The sequence below is a fragment of the Myotis lucifugus genome, unplaced genomic scaffold (assembly GCF_000147115.1).
Source record: "Myotis lucifugus unplaced genomic scaffold, Myoluc2.0 scaffold_190, whole genome shotgun sequence".
NCBI lineage: Eukaryota > Metazoa > Chordata > Mammalia > Chiroptera > Vespertilionidae > Myotis > Myotis lucifugus.
Window position 1 is genome coordinate 1,987,734 of NW_005871238.1, and position 17,649 is coordinate 2,005,382.

A 17,649-nucleotide genomic window follows, 5' to 3' on the forward strand; every position below is an offset into this window, starting at 1 on the left:
CTGGAGACTTCCCGCCAGTAAAACTCATTCACCAGTAAAACTGCAAGTGCTTCAAATAGAAACTTCCGCTTCCTCTTAGAGGCGTGGCACCAAAGAGACAGATGAGAAGAGCAAGGACCACGGACCGAAGCCCTGGGTGCCTAGCAAAGGACAATTGTAGGAGGGGGCCTCACCCTCCGTAGTGATAATATTTAAGCCTCCATGGTATTTCAGGCCCCGAAAACAGGAAAACCGGACAAGCAATGCGATGGCTGACATCGGGACAAGCTGCCTTGAGGAATGAGCCCGTGTCCTGGCGCTGACTCATTTCCGCGCCCGAAAGCGCACACCTAGAAAGCTGCTGAATATTCTATTGGGGTCTTCCCCTGGGATCTTCCCTGAAATCTCCACCCTTAAAACCCGTAGGATGGAAGACCCAGTGATGGGGAGCATAAGACATTTTGGGGGCTAGCAATCTGAATTTGTCCCAGTGACCTGCTTTCTACTGCACTCTTTTGCTAGCCCATAATTAACTCCATTTGTGAAAGAACGTAGAAAACTAGCAGCTGGACTCTGTTCCTAAGTTAATCAATGTTCCTAATGCACATTCCCGAAGTCACTGCCCCTTCCTTAATTATCTGGTCTTGCAAGAGCTATTTACCTAAATACTCTCAATTCACAAGGGCTATAAACCAAGGGGTGCAATCAGTGGCAGGGCTGGCTGGGGTGGGGGGGGGGAGGAGGGGCTGCGGGCCTATCGTGGTAGGGTGGGCAGATGAGGGGTGGGGCTGGCTGGGGGAAGTGCAGGGGGTGGCGTTTGGCCAGCAGCCCGCCCCTGATCAGACTCTCCCACCCTGATCAAGGACAGGCCGACTGGGGGGAAGAGCAGCAGGTTGGTCGGCAAGCCCCACCCCCTGATCAAGCAGGTTTGCTGGCCACAGTGGGCGTCATAGTGACCGGTCATATTGGTCGTTCCAGCATTATGGTCACTGGCTTTTTAGATAGATGTTCTCTTATAGTTTGAGTCTTGGCTCTGAATTCTTTCCTAGCCAGAACTCAAGTACCATGATTGTTGAACCCAGGTCTGGTCCAAACCACCAGTCCAGACACCTGATGCAATTATCTAAACTAACAGTCCTATTATTATTATTATTATTATTATTATTCTAGTTTTTCTTTTTTTTTCCTGAGCAAAGTACAAAAATTTTAAATGTGCAATGTGAGTTGAAATTTTCGGGAAAACAGAATAGACACTTTCCATCTGTGTGCTTTTTTCTTATTTATTTATTTAGGTAAAATAACCCAAATTACATATTGTAATAGCATAACCTAAATTTTAGTGTTTTACCTATACAATTCAGTGGCATTAATTATTCATACTGTTGTACAACCATTAACATTATCAATGATCATCTACACCCTACCTTGGTTCCAACTACCAATCAGTAGAGCCCACAACCCTAACTTCTTTACGTTAGGGGCAGAAATAATAATCGTGCTCTGTTAACTGTGATGGTTAGGTATAGTTATGTGAACGAAAGGGGCCACAGGCTAACCTGACAAGCTCACGGGAGGCCTGCATGGCAGTCTTGCAAACTCAGAGACCTAAAGTAACCACAAAGGACTGTCTGATATTAAACTCTAACTAAAAGCAGTTATGGTGGATAGTGACATCCTAGGCCAGTATCTTCCCTGACAAGGTCAACCTTTGCCTTAACTGAGCCCATCTGTCTTTTTGCATCTATAATAACATACCCTTGAAATGTCTGGGTATCTTGTAACTTCCCTTTTTCTGGACCCCTTGGGGCAAACCTAATATGCCTGGGTGCCAGGACAGTTACCACAAATTCCTTCATTGTTATGTTAATTCTTCCTGCACCCACCTAAGTATGTGTATATCATTTTACTTCTTATTTTATTTTATTTTATTTTATTTTATTTTATTTTATTTTATTTTTTGCCCAGGACTCCTTTATTTATTTTTATATCCATGAAATTAGAGGCAAATAACTCTTAAATCTCTCTTATAGGTAGAATCTAAAATTTCTTTAGCATTTTGTTTAAAAAAAACAACAACTTTGTTCTTGTCCTTCAAGTCACCCATATTCTTGTTTTAACTTTCTCTGGTGAGTCCCCATCCATCTAAGAATGCAGTAATAAAATCTTTATAATTATTTAATAATCTGACAGAGTGCAAACAAATGATAAGGGTCATTTCCTTATGCTTAAATGCTATAATTCTTTTTGTATATATTTTATTTATTTATTTTAAATTTTTTTATTAAGTTATTACATATGTGTCCTTATCCCCACATTATCCCCTATCCCCCCCTACTCATGCCCTCACCCCCCTGATGTCTGTGTCCATTGGTTAGGCCTATTTATGCTTTCATATAAGTCCTTTGGTTGATCTCTCCCTCTTACCCCCACCCTCCCCTACCTTCCCTCTGAGGTTTGACAATCTGATCAATGCTTCTCTGCCTCTGTATCTATTATTGTTCACAAGTTTATAATGGTCTTTATTATCCGTAAATGAGTGAGATCATGTGGTATGTTTCTTTCATTGACTGGCTTATTTCACTTAGCAAAATGCTCTCCAGTTCCGTCCATGCTGTTGCAAATGGTAAGAACTCCTTCTTTTTTTACCACAGCATAGTATTCCATTGTGTAGATGTACCAAAGTTTTTTAATCCACTCATCTACTGATGGGCACTTAGGCTGTTTCCAAATCTTAGCTATGGTGAATTATGCTGCTATGAACATATGGGTGCATATATCCCTTCTGATTGGTGTTTCTAGTTTCTTGGGATATATTCATAGAAGTGGGATCTCTGGGTCAAATGGGAGTTCCATTTTTAGTTTTTTGAGGAAACTCCATGCTGTTCTCCATTATTTTACTTTTTTAAAAAATATATATTTTATTGATTTTTTTACAGAAAGGGAGAGAGACAGAGTTAGAAACATAGATGAGAAACATCGATCAGCTGCCTCCTGCACGCCCCCCCCGGGGATGTGCCCGAAACCAAGGTACATGCCCTTGACCAGAATCGAACCCGGGACCCCTCAGTCTGCAGGCTGACGCTCTATCCACTGGGCCAAACCGGCCAGGGCTCATTTTGCTTTTTATCCAATCCCAGGGGTTTCCCTGCTTTGCTTTCTCCCGCCTCTCTAGTCTATCACCAATGAGTTCATGTAACCCACTTACATCCCTTTCCTTTGATTGCAATGTATAAATACAGATGTAATCCGCCATTCTCCGGACCATTATCTCAATTCATTGAGGTTCTGCTTCCCGGCATATGTCAACAGTTTGGCTCAAATACACTCACAAAAATTCTTTACAGGTTTCAATGTATTTTTTTTTTTACATTAACAGTTATAAGAAATATTAATTATGGCTCTGGCTGGTTTTGCTCAATGGATAGAGCATCAGCCTGTGGACTGAAGGGTCCCAGGTTTGATTCTGGTCAGGGGCACATGCCCAGGTTGCGGGCTTAATCCCCAGGAGGAGCGTGCAGGAGACAGCCGGTCAATGATTTTTCCTCATCATTGATGTTTCTATCTCTCTCTTCCCCTCTGAAATTAATAAAAATATATATATATTTAAAAGAAATATTAATCATGCTCTGTTAACCATGATTGTTCTGTTCTTGATTAGAGAAAGCACATTCCAACCTGGCTGAGAGTTGTATGCCCAAGACATAGGAGTAAACCTGGAATGAAGTCTATTCTCCTTATCTGAGAACTGCCTATTACAGTGATGGCGAACCTATGACACGCATGTCAGAGGTGACACTCGAACTCATTATTTTTGGTTGATTTTTCTTTGTTAAATGGCATGTAAATATATAAAATAAATATCAAAAATATAAATCTTTGTTTTACTATGGTTGCAAATATCAAAAAATTTCTATCTGTGACACAGCACCAGAGTTAAGTTAGGGTTTTTCAAAATGCTGACACGCCGAGCTCAAAAGGTTCGCCATCACTGGCCTATTATCATGGAAAGATGAACAACCTTGTTGCCAAAACAATAGCATCCCAGCCTTTGGGGGTCGAATGACCCTTTCACAGGGGTCGCCTAAGACCATCGGAAAACACATCTATAATTACATATTGTTTTTGTGATTAATCACTCTGCTTTAATTATGTTCAATTTGTAACAATGAAATTGGGGGTCACCACAACATGAGGAACTGTATTAAAGGGTCGGGGCATTAGGAAGGTTGAGAACCACTACTATAACCGGTAACCATTACACCAGTTCTTATTCCTTTTGCCTACTTCCCCTTGTACTTTTGTCCTTCTACCCAATATAAGCAGCTGGTTTATGGGGGCTAGGGGATGGGGCAGAGCAGATTTTTGTGGATGACCTGCTGCTCTCCCATACTGTTGGCATTATTGGAATAATACAGGGTTGGCTCAAATATGATTCAACCCTGATTCTGCTTAATTGGCTCAAGTAGTGACAGGCAGTCTGGATCCAATGGTTGTCTGGTTTCATTAACTGGTGCCTCTGCTAGGATTGAATAAGCAGGGGACACCTTTGGGGTGAGTACCGGGGATCCTGCTTGCTGCCTGGACTGGGGGTTCCTGAGCATGAGGCCTGGACTCTTATTCACAGAGCTGTCAGGAATTTTCCTGTTTTGAGTGCCAGCCCCAGCCTCAGCACTCCTGTTGTCTCACCTAAGACCTAAGTTGAATCCAACACGTTTGACACAGGAAGCATTTGCTGCCTCTCATCTGGGCTTCCTTGTAAGGCACGGGAAGTGAAAGGTTAACATGGTGGTACTGGGAAGGCTAAATAGCCATCTCAGATGGTGGATAAAGAAAAACTGAGGTGATGTGTACTGGCTGGGGAAGCCACAGGCACGATGCCAGGGAATTCCCGAAGCCAGGAAATGGTTTGGCTTCAACATTTACTTGGTAGCTGGCAGGAATCCAAAGAAGCCCACCCAGGACCACCTGATGGACCTGGACCCAGAGCTAGGTACAAGCAAGGGTCTATTGTACCCACTGGCTCCTTGCTCCCCATCAGGGAGCTCCCAGAAGATAGAGACTTTAGCCTAACTGGTTTGGCTCAGTGGATAGAGCATCAGCCTGCAGACTGAAAGGTCCCGGATTTGATTCCAGTCAAGGGCATGTTGTTCTGTTTGGGTGTAATCTCACCTCCCTCACCCCAACCCACAGAGGGGCTGCAAAGCCTGCGAAAAGTCCGGAAGCCTGGTCTGTATCTGGGGAGACAAGAAACCCAGGGGATAAACGGGAGAGACCCTCCACATCCGGTGCTCAGGCTTTGGAAAGCGACTCCGGAGTCACCGTCCTAGTACATCTGCAAATAAAGGGTTTTCCTGCATCTTCTGAGCACCCGGTGTGTGTTTTCCGGCCGCCTGGTAAATTCCTTGACTGGAATCCGATCTGGTTCCAGTCAAGGGCATGTCAACCTTGGTTGTAGGCACATCCCCAGTGGGGAGTGTGCAGGAGGCAGCTGATTGATGTTTCTCTCTCATCAATGTTTCTAACTCTCTATTCCTCTCCCTTCCTCTCTGTGAAAAATCAATAAAATATATTAAAAAAGATAGAGACTTTAAAGAACATTGACTGCTGTTAGGGTCGCTGAAGGAGGAACACACGCGTCCAAAGGGGTAAAGAATTATAAATGTATTATTACATCTGCTAGAAGGGCTGACCCCAAGCTGGCATCAGCGGGGCAGAGGAGAGGGAGCGGGATATTTATGTCTCTTGTAAGGGTCAGTCAGAGTAACTGGTCAGACCAGGTGCAGGTGGTCCACTGGAAACTGGGTGAGTCGGTTCACTGGAAGCCGAAGGCTGTTAATCATGAAACCTACAAAGAGAATAACAGGAAAATCGCCCCGAGGGGCAAGAGCCCCCAGCAGGGCATAATGGAGCACAGGAATGTGCCTAACAACTGCCAGCTGGAGATTTTCTTTTTTTTTTTTTTTAAATATATTTCATTGATTTTTTACAGAGAGGAAGGGAGAGAGACAGAGAGCTAGAAACATCGATGAGAGAGAAACATCGATTAGCTGCCTCCTGCACACCTCCCACTGGGGATGTGCCTGAAACCCAGGCACATGCCCTTGACCGGAACCGAACCGGGGACCTTTCAGTCCGCAGGCCGACGCTCCATCCACTGAGCCAAACCGGCTTTGGCTGGAGATTTTCTTTATTAGAAAGGACAGCAAATAAAAGACACACTCCAACCTTGTGCATCTAGGTTAACACACCTTTGAAATGCCACACGTGGGGTGTTAACCTGTTGCAGAATTTACCAGGCAGCCGGAAAACACACACCGGGTGCTCAGAAGATGCAGGAAAACCCTTTATTTGCAGATGTACTAGGACAGTGACTCGGGGAGTCGCTTTCCAAAACCTGAGCACCGGATGTGGAGGGTCTCTCCCGTTTATCCCCTGGGTTTCTTGTCTCCCCAAATACAGACCAGGCTTCCGGACTTTTCGCGGGCTTTGCAGCCCCTCTGTGGGTTGGGGTGGGGGAGCTGAGATTACACCCAAAGGTCTGGCCTGGGGGTGCCAGTGACCTCCCCGGGCTAAGCTGTTAAATTCTTGGTTTGTGGCCCTTGTGAACTGGGAGTATTTAGGGAAACAGATTATTGCCTGAGGAAGGGGCAGTGACTTAATTATAGGCTAACAATGTGCATCAGGATACTGGTTAGTGGCACAGACTCAGATTGCTAGCCCCCAATTGTCTTCTATTCCCCTTCAAACCCTCACGAGAGCACATATCTCGTTAACTATAATTATAGGATAGTTAACAAGATCATGTGCTCCCCAATCTTTCTTACCTCCCCTCCTTAATTTCAAATGCATGAAAGAAGCTGTAAAACTGTTACGATTCTCTGGAGCATCTGAGATCTTGTCCCACAGCTTATGTCATCAGTTTGGCTCAAATAAATTCTTATAAACATTTAAAAGAAGAATTGAATTTATTTAAGGAAAGGGGCTGGGAGATGGGATATTCCAAGGGAAAGGCTAGTGTTCCCTTTTCTCCACATCCTCACCAACATGTGCTGATTTATTGTTGATGGCCATTCGGACAGGTGTGAGGTGATCTCTCATTGTGGTTTGAATTTGCATGTCTCTGATGATTGGTGATGCTGAGCATCTTTTCATATGTCTATTGGCCATCTGTGTGTCCTCTTTTGAGAAGTGTCTATTAGGTCTTTTGCCCATTTTTTAAATTGGTTTGTTTGCTTCTTTTGGTGTTGAGTTGTATGAGTTCTTTATGAACTTTGGATATTAACCCCTTATCAGATGTATCATTGGCGAATATTCAGTGGGTTGTCTTTTCCTTTTGTTGATGGTTTCCTTTGCTGTGCAAAAAGTCTTTAGTTTGATGTAATCCCATTTGTTTATATTTTCTTTTGTTTCCGCTGCCCAAAAAGATATAGCAGAAAAAAATATTGCTAAGGGAACTGCAGAGATTTTACTGCCAACGGAAAACACACACACCTGTTAGATCATCTTCACTTTCTTTTTCTGAGAAGCATGAACTGCAACGTTTTTTTCATTTTCTCAGTTCCCTGGTAAGGGCCATGCTTTACTACCCTGGCTTACCGGTGCTTTCCCCTAGGCCAGCCATGGGCAAACTACGGCCAGCAGGCCGGATTCGGCCCGTTTGAAATGAATAAAACTAAAAAAAAAAAAAAGACCATACCCTTTTATGTAATGATGTTTACTTTGAATTTATATTAGTTCACACAAACACTCCATCCATGCTTTTGTTCCGGCCCTCCGGTCCAGTTTAAGAACCCATTGTGGCCCTTGAGTCAAAAAGTTTGCCCACCCCTGCCCTAGGCCGTGGTCGGCAAACTGCGGCCCGCGAGCCGCATGCGGCTTTTTGGCCCCTTGAGTGTGGCTCTTCCTAAGCCTTAGGAGTACCCTAATTAAGTTCATAACAATGTACCTACCTATATAGTTTAAGTTAAAAAAATTTGGCTCTCAAAAGAAATTTCAATCGTTGTACTGTTGATATTTGGCTCTGTTGACGAATGAGTTTGCCGACCACGGCCCTAGAGCAGTGGTTCTCAACCTTCTGGCCCTTTAAATACAGTTCCTCATGTTGTGACCCAACCATAAAATTATTTTCGTTGCTACTTCATAACTGTAATGTTGCTACTGTTATGAATCGTAAAGTGAATATCTGATATGCAGGATGGTCTTAGGCGACCCCTGTGAAAGGGTCCTTCGACCGACAAAGGGGTCGCGACCCACAGGTTGAGAACCGCTGCCCTAGAGGACTCTGCCCTTGAGATTTCAACTTCAAGTGTAAAATTGACACATCTTTGGTCAGATACAAAATCCTGTTCTATAGAAAGAATGGTTTTTAATTTTTTTTTCTGTTAATCCTCTGAAAATATTTTTTCCATTGATTTTTGGAGAGTGGAAGGGAGAGGGAGGGGAGAGAGAGAGAGGGAATAGATATAAGAGAGACACATCAATTCGTTGCCTCCCACACATTCCCTAACGGGCTGGGGATTACCAGGTGTACCAGTTAATAATGCAGATTTTTTTCAATAGGTGGAGTTTCACATATGTTGATATATATGAGATTTGATATGTATGCTATTTTGTTGTATTGACAGCAAGCTTCAAAACTTCATATGTCAAATTTTCTGAAGGTGTTAATTTTTATGCTTAAAAATGTCAAATTTTGTGCCAAAAAAGAGCATTTGTGGGAAGTTTTAATTCATTACTTTATTTTGAAGAAAAGTGCTGCTGGAAGTTATCGTATACTTTGGGAAGCTTATGGTGAACATGCTCCATCTCAAGATACTTGTGAACGCTGGTTTAAACGCTTTGAAAGTGATGATTTTGATGTGAAAGACAAAGAACGTCCAGGTCAACTGAAAAAGTTTGAAGACCAACAATTACAAGCATTGTTGGAAAAAGATGCGTATCAAACTCAAAAACAATTTGCAGAAAGATTAAACGTTGCTCAGCAAACCATTTGCAATCATTTACAAGCAATGGGAAAGATTTTAAAGGAAGGAAAATGAGTGTCACATGAACTGAACGAAAGACAAATGGAAAACCGAAAAGTCATCAGTAAAATGTTGCTTCAATGGCACAAAAGAAAGTCTTTTGCATTGAATTGTGACTGGCGATGAAAAGTGGCTTTATTTTGAGAATCCCAAACGCACAAAATCATGGGTTGATCCAGGTCAACCATCAACATCGACTGCCATGCCAAATCGCTTCGGAAAGAAGACAGTGCTCTGCATTTGGTGGGATCAGGAAGGTGTGGTGTATCATGAGTTCTAAAACCAGGTGAAACCGTTAATACTGATCACTACTGACAATAAATTATCAATTTAAACCACGCTTTGATTGTGAAACAACCAGAATGGGCCAGAAGACATGGCAAAGTAATTTTGCTTCATGATGACACACCATCACACACTTCAAAACCAATTAAAGACACATTAAAAGATCTTGCCTGGGAAGTATTAACCCGCCTGCTGTATTCACCAGACCTTGCTCCTTCAAATTACCACTTGTTCTGATGGATGGCACATGCACTTTCTGAGCAGCACTTCAAAACATAAGAAGTGGAAAATTTGGTCTCTGAATGGTTTGCCTCAAAACAAGAAAAGTTCTATTGGGACAGTATCCACAAATTACCTGAAAGATGAGGGAAATGTGTAGCTAGTGATGGACATTACTTTGAATAAAGCACTTTTGATGTTTCTCTTGAAATTATCGTGTTTTCTTTTATTACAAAATTCACATTATTAACTGGTACACCTGATAAACCTAAAACTCAGATACATGCCCTTGACAGGGAATAAAACCCGTAATCCTTTGGTGCACAGGCTGACACTCTAACCACTGAGCAACACTGGTCAGGGCTGAAAGAATATTCTTTTTTAAAAAAATACATTTTATTGATTTTTTATAGAGAGGAAGGGAAAGGGAGAGGGATAGAGTGTTTGAAACATCGATGAGAGGAACATCGATCAGCTGTCTCCTGCACACCCCCCACTGGGGATGTGCCCACAACTAAGGTGCATGCCCTTGACCGGAATCGAACCTGTGACCCTTCAGTCCGCAGGCCGACACTCTATCCACTGAGCCAAACCGGTTAGGGCGAATATTCTTTATTTTTTTAAAAAATATATTTTATTTATTTTTTACAGAGAGGAAGGGAGAGGGATAGAGGGCCAGAAACATCAATGAGAGAGAAACATCGATCAGCTGCCTCTTGCACAGCCCCTACTGGGAATGTGCCCGCAACCAAGGTACATGCCCTTGACCGGAATTGAACCTGGGACCCTTCAGTCCGCAGGCCGATGCTCTATCCACTGAGCCAAACCGGGTAGGGCAGGGCGAATATTCTTATTTTATAGACCTGTCGGTCACAATTTAGTTCATCTGGAAAGCTGTGAAGGGGTAAATAAAATCACACTCTTTTATTTATTTCCTTATTTATTTGCTTTAATTTTATTAAATTTATTGGGATATTGCTGGTTAATAAAATTATATAGATTTCAATTGTAAAATTATATTATATAGCATTTGTACATTGTATTGTACTCAGCACCCAAAGTCAAGTCTCCTTTTGTTAGCATATATTTACACACTCATTTTACAGGAGAGTCTAATAAATTAGAATATTCACAGAACAGAAAGAGTAGGCCACTTTCAGGATTCCTGTGCACTGGTTCCACCTCAGGTTTGTTTTCCTGGAAGACCTAAGAAACGCTTGCCTGATTTTTTCCCTCCCTCGCTCCCTTCCTCCCTCCTTCCCTCTCTTTCTCTCTCCTTCCCTATCTCTTTCTTCACTTTTCACCGGGGCATTAGGACATTAAGAATTTGAATGAGTGAGCACACCAGGGAGAAGCAGGGGCAGTTTAGAGAATGAGGATATTCAAGAGGGATCCCTCAACTCACGTAAAGATGAGAAGTACTTTAATTTTAGGAGAAACATGGTGTTCAGTGTCATGTTGGAATTTTTCCATCCTTTATCACCAAATCTCTTTATTTCCTCCTTCATGTCCCTCCCTAGAGTGACTGCCTTTCACTGCTCACACCTGGTTCATGGCTTCAGCTGCCCTCTTGGTTGGCCTAACTCTGAAAGTCTTCTCCCTCCAAAACAGCCTCTGCCATTTGCATCCTGATATTTAATATATGTCATAATTAGATTCCACTGTGCTTATTGGCTGTTATATATCAACACTTCCAATAAGTACCTTCTCTTCAACAGTATTTATTGCTCACAAGCAGGTACAAGGCACTGTTGCCTGGTGGTGGATGCAGAAGTGAATACAACTATCACCTCTTATGTCCGTCTCTTCATGATCATGAAGTCATGGATCTTGTCCTTGAGTGATGTATAATGTAGAGGGAGATAAATAATCGTCCATATGTGAGGCAGAATGGAATGAGTTATAATGACTGAAGGACCAACAGGGGAGAGAAAGGGGTGCAAAAAGAGCCATAATTAAGTTCACTAATCATATCAGGAAATCATAGAGGACTGGGTATTACACAATGTGTAGAGGGAGAAGGGGTGGAGCACACAGTCTCGCCGAGGCTCTGTGCCACACATAGGCAAGGGGCTGTGACCATGCATGGTGTGTCTGGGGAGGTGCCCAACATACATAATGCAGATCCAGGGCTGTTTTGTTTGTTTGTTTATGGTTTCCTCATGTGGATGCCCTCTGTCTTCTTCACTCTCTGCCAAATGCTATTCATCCTTCAAGGCCCAGTTTCAGCTCCGCCTCCCCATCAGGTCCTTTCTGACTGTGCTAGCCGGTGCCACTCCAGGTCATATGTAGTTCAGGATTTAGCTGTAGTGTCTGTGCTGGAATTGGTTTCTCAGTTAGCCCAGGGCAGACATTACACTCATCTCATTCTTTGGGGGCCTTGCAGCCCCAACAAAGTGCTAAAGATAGTGAGGGCCAGGGGGTTTTATGGGTCCATTCACTAGGACTAACAGCCTCATTCTGCCTAAATGCAGTTTAGTGTTGCCGTTCAGTCTGGGGTTGTTTGTGGGCATTTAGGATTTAGCTGGTTATATTTGTTAGCTCATAAGGGGAGCAATTTTTCAAATACTCACTTGAGTGTTCCGCTCAGACGTAGCAGGGGAGAGGGAGGAGCACCTAACCTTGAGCTGAACTCTATGACTCTCCGGGTGAAGCTTGGGAACTGGGTTGGGCCTCGTTTCATAATCTGCAACATCATCTCTCAAGTTCCTGCTCGAGAATGACTTTGCTTCGTTCAAGTCTCTTGTTTTGATGGTTGGGTTGCACTTAGTTCCCCTAAAGTGTCAGAGATATAACTTGTCATTCTCTTTTGGAGAATGGGGTCCTGGGCATGGCTTCTTGGTGTTGAGGCTGCTTGCATAATGTGTTTGTCTGGTTCTGCAGACAATGAGAACTAGTTATAGTAAGGAATCGGCTCATGTAGTTATGGAGATTGAGAAAGCCCAAGATCTGTAGTCAGCAAGCTGGAGTGGTGATGGTATATAGTTCTAGTCTGAGTCTGAGTCTGAGTCTGAGTCTGAAGGCCTGAGAACCAGGAGAGCTAATGGTGTAAATACCAGTCCAAGTGCAAGTGTAAAGGCAGAAGACCAATGTCCCAGCACGAAGACACACACACACACACACACACACACACACACACACACACACAGAGAGAGAGAGAGAGAGAGAGAGAATTCTCCCTTGCGTCACCTTTTTGTTCTATTCAAGCTTTCAGTGGATTTAGTGATGCTCACCCAGGAAAACAGGATTAATTACTTCGTCTACAAAATCAAATGTTAATCTCACCTAGAAACACCCTCACAGATGCATTTGAGTAAAGTTTAACCAAATATCTGTGCACCCCTGGCCCCACCAAGTTGACACATAAAGTTAACCATCACAGAGTGACACAGAAGGAAAGCTTGGCTGGAAAGAAAGTCTCATGAAGCTTTTGAAGTAGGGCCTGAAGAAAAATGCCCCAACACGTGAGAAACCCACAGAAAGTGCATTTTCCAACACAATATTTGGGGAGCGTGTCTGTACTGCTGAGAGCCAGACTCTGACGACTTCTCACGTTGTACTGTCATGTACGGTTGCACTGGTCCAGCCAGTTGTACATGAACAAAGGTTCCTGGGTAAAGGGGGCAAGTGGAGGCTGAAATGCATGCAGCTCACACTCTACTTACCAAGCCATGCACTTGGGTGAGGGGCTGCATCTGCCTAAAGGAAAAAGGGGCCTTTGCCTAATTTTCCCAAGCCATGAACCAGGGCTTCTCCCGCATATTGAGTGTCAGCAGAGCATCTTAGGTGGCGTGCCACGGCATATTACAGATGTGCACAATACGGGTCCTCTCTATGTTTGGAGTTGCTGGGAAAGGTCATCACCTGTAATCACAAGAGGCCTCTAGCCACAGGGAGCCTCCAGACATGAGCAATCTTGATTGTTTACTTCCTTGTGCCATAAAAATATTTTCTACATGTGCTGCGATGTAAAGAAGATTGGAGAGCACTGTGCCAAGGGACTTGCCTTATTCATCCAGAAGGCAATGCACCCATTTCAGAAAGGGCACATGTCCATCTGTCTATCTAAGCACAAGCTATGTCCAGCAGCAGAGAGCTTCCTGGTTTTCATATTGGGATGTGGCGATTTGCAGTCTTCAGGTAAGAGCTGGGCAGAGAAAGTCTGGGTCCAGGGTATCTGCCATTATCTGTGGTTATGGTTTAGTTTCCATAGAGAGAATGCTGTCTGGCAGCCTAGATCACAGATACATAGCTTGGAGTCCTAGGAGGTTTGCTGTCCTGAGTGCTGATGGTTTTGTCCACCTGTGCCCAAGAGGGAGAGAGAGGACATGTTAACATAAAGGTGCTGCTGGGGAATTCCAGTTCCCATGAGGAACCCAGGGGAGATGCCCCGAGGAAATCTGGGGTAGCAGGGCCTTGCCCTTTGCTGAGTCTTTCACCTCTGCCCCAGCCACCCCATCTGGAAGCCTTTGGGTCATCAACTTTTTCACCCAGAAAAAAGCAGGAGGGAATGGTTTTGATCATAGGCTTGAGGCAACAGCCAGGCTCAAGCCACTTGCCTTCCTTGTTCCTAGTTGAGGTCCAGTTCCTTCTGTACCTTCCCCTATTCACCATGGCAAGGCACCTCTGCTAGCATTTCTCCTGCTCCAGTTTAGAACACTGCAGACAACCTGCCCACTGGCTTGAGGAGTCTTTGATCTTAAATCATATACTGACCAATGAATAATCATCATTCAACTTGTCTGGAGGATTCACTTTGAGATATCTCAATTCAGGACTCCCTGAGGAATTCCTCAAGTCTAGTTCTTCACACTGCGAGCTCCTCCTCTGTTTCCTCCCACTCTCCTTCAGATCCTGGTTCAAACATGTGAGCCCCTTGCCCCTCACTTCTTGCTTCTCCTTCCTCCTTTCTTTTCCTTCTCTTCTTGCCTCACTCACCTCCTTCTTTTTCTTCTCTTTCCTTCCCTTTGGTGATCACTGAGGAAAAAAGGCCCCCTGTCTCTTTCTGCGGGGTGCTTGGCTTACCTTTACAACTTTCCTACTTGGCTCACAGATGCCTTAAAGAGTCAGCTCTTGAATTTTACTTATGGATTCATTTACATTCCATTCCACGTTCCCAATATATCCTCCCACCATTCATTTATTATCATTATTTTCCCATTTTTCTAGACTCCTGGGTTCAAATTTATCTTTCATGATTAGCTTCCTGCGTATTAGCTCAGCTATTAAACAGGAACACTTTCAAAACATTTGATTCCCCAAGAGACCCCAAAGCTGTCCTTCTGACAGTAGCAGAAATGAGGACCCTCAGATGGTGACCGCCCCTCAACAGATCCCCCAAATGGAAAGTTCTGTTAAAGGACAGGGTTCACTGTTCCTTTGCACATTCCAGGGAAAGACACTGAAGCACAGGGACTTGTTTCTGTCACTAGACCACGACAAATGGTTGTGCAGGTTACATACTGTTAAAACTCAGCTGAGGGAGCAAATGGGAGCCGAAATGAGCCTGTGTTCTACTTGCCAGTCTCTGTATCTGGTATGGGCCTCCGGGAGGCACCTGTTTTCTTATTTTCACACCGTGAGCTAACAGAGGCCCTGGGTATTGCAGAGGCTGAGGTATCCAAACTATGATCAGGGGCTCAGGGGGTCCTGCACTTAAAGGGTGGGATCAGCACCCCAAACAGGCCAGCCTGTGAATAACCATTGACCTGGGGAGTAGGGCTCTGTGCATGTGTGGAAGTACCTTAGACCAAAGCCCTCAGCCAGTAGTCCTGAGGAGTCTAGAGAGGAGTCCCAAGGAAACCAGCTGGCCCCTTGTTGAATGAACAGGGTGTAATAGCAGAATGGTTGGAACAGATATGACAACAGGGATAAAACGTTAGAAAGGATTGGCATTGTCAGAGTACCGCACTGTGGAATACGTTGTGTTTCCTGGCTTCTCCTTGGTGGGAAGCGCCTGTAAAACACCTGTCATTCACTTAGTCATGGAACCCAAGCACAATGTTATGTGTCCCCCTTCCTACTTCTAACCCTGCCCATCACTCCTCCCTGGTAGCATTTTCACCAGGTGGACTTCTCTCCAGGCCTCAGCTCTGCTTCCATCCAGCTTTGGAGAAGTTCTGGGTCAGATGAGGGTGTGATGGGAGGGTGGGTAGCATTTGGGCAAAAAAAAAATCAAGAAGAGGGGTTTGCATGATGGAGACCGAGTTTCGCTTAGTCAGGGTATTAGCTTTATGGGCTTTATGGACCCCGCTGCCCTATCAGTCCAAACACAGTGCTAGATTCATCAGGCAGGCCTCAGTTTACCCCTTCAGGGGAGCAGCCTGGCACAGGCACAGAGAAAGGTGATACCAGGTAAAATACTGATTCAGGGTGGAGGTGAGGGAGGGGCAGGCAGGTCAAAGGCAGGTGGGAGTTAGCCGGTGTGGGACAGAGTGACTCTGAGCCTGAGGAAAATAAGCTGCTGCTGCAGGCAGACAAATTAATCGAGTTCAAGGGCACCTCTCTCAGCTCTGTGACCTTGGAGCCCCCTTAAGCAACCTGTTCACATGGAACAGCCCTCCCCTCACACCAGGGGCTCTCTTGTAGCTTGTCCCCTGTAGAGGATGCTTCACTCTTAATCATAATTCTCATCTAACCTTGAGCCAGACCCCTACATGAAAGTTTAGGGCCTCACCCTGGAGGCTGCCATGGGGTGACAATTGACCACCTTCCTGTCCCCATAGAGAGAATCCTGGCATCATTTCCCTGACATGGTATTTCCCTGATATGGTATTTCCAGATTCTTGCCTGTTCTGGAGAGGCAGTAGTAAAGAGAGGCCTGCCACCAGTGACTCCCTGTCCTGGGAGTGCTGGTGAAGATCCATGAGTCGCATCAGCTCACCTTGGACGGGGAGATTTCATCGTAGATTCTGAGCTCTTCTGGCTGAGGATTTCTTGGAGCATTGACATATGTGTATATTGTGTTCTTTGAGGCAGCATCTGTGTCACAAATAAAGATAGAAGCACAGTATGCAAAAGGTGGATGACTTGCTCTAGCCCAGTGGTCGGCAAACTCATTAGTCAACAGAGCCAAATATCAACAGTACGACGATTGAAATTTCTTTTGAGAGCCAAATTTTTTAAACTTAAACTATATAGGTAGGTACATTGTTATTAACTTAATTAGGGTACTCCTAAGGCTTAGGAAGAGCCACACTCAAGGGGCCAAAGAGCCGCATGTGGCTCATGAGCCGCAGTTTGCCGACCACGGCCGTAGCCGATTTGACTCAGTGAATAGAGCATTGGCTTATAGACCGAAGGGTCCTGGGTTGGAATCCGGTCAAGGGCATGTACCTCAGTTGCAGGCTCCTCCCCGGCCAGGACCCTGGTCGGGGCTCATGCAGGAGGCAACCAATCGATGTGTTTCTCTCACATCGATATTTCTCTCTCTTTTCCTTTCTTCCACTCTTTCTAAAAAAAAAAAAAAATCAATAGAAGAATATCCTTGGGTGAGGCTTTAAAAAACAACAACAAACACACACACACACAAAACCAAAATCAAAAGGTGGATGACTTTTTAGAGATGGTCTATTCTAATATTTTCTTTCTAAGGTGAAGAAATGAAGCCCTAAGAGATGGCTCCCATCCTCTTGAGATGGATGCTTGGGTGTTTGGACTGTCTTTCCCTCTTCTAGGGATTCCATGTGCTATGGGAAGCACCCGGCTCAAGCCTCACCCAGAGCTCAGCGGGAATTCTTTTTTCTAGAGTCCACATTAGGCTAAAGAGACTCTCTTCAATCTCTGCGCGGGCAGTCAAAGTAGCTCTTCTACCAGGCTCTCCTTAGTGTCTCTGGCACTTAGCATTGACTGCCTTGCACGGCTAGTTGTTTTTTAACGAGAAGGCCTTGGTTTTTCTACTAGATTGAGTCTCTCTAGTTATATACTGTGTTGGAATCTTCTGGTACATACAATACTGTTATTACCTCAACGTTAAGCACATAGCAGACGCTCTACAAACATTTGAGGCTTGCTCGATTGACTCACACAGTCAAACATTGATAAAGCTCCCTCAATGTGCCAGACTGTGTGTGAAGCTGCAGAGAAGCAGACAGGAGAGACACGTTTCTACTTTTAATAATTCATGGGCTGGTAGAAGCCCTCA

At 44.3% G+C, this 17,649-nt stretch overlaps 1 protein-coding gene across 3 annotated transcripts in view; it reads right to left on the reverse strand.

Moving 5' to 3' along the window:
- Positions 1-10,320: 10,320 nt before the first annotated feature.
- Positions 10,321-17,649, reverse strand: part of CD84 (CD84 molecule) — a 32,186-nt gene continuing 24,857 nt past the window's right edge. For 2 of the 3 annotated variants that reach the window (XM_023760723.1, XM_006096910.3), the window contains 2 exons: positions 16,390-16,487; positions 12,676-13,808 (listed from right to left, as the gene is read on the reverse strand). In XM_023760723.1, the coding sequence (XP_023616491.1) occupies positions 13,740-13,808; positions 16,390-16,487 (167 nt within the window). In that variant the 3' untranslated portion in view covers positions 12,676-13,739. Of the gene's footprint in view, positions 12,282-12,675; positions 13,809-16,389; positions 16,488-17,649 lie in introns of those variants that run through there. The other variant, XR_002831228.1, reaches the window with a different exon arrangement.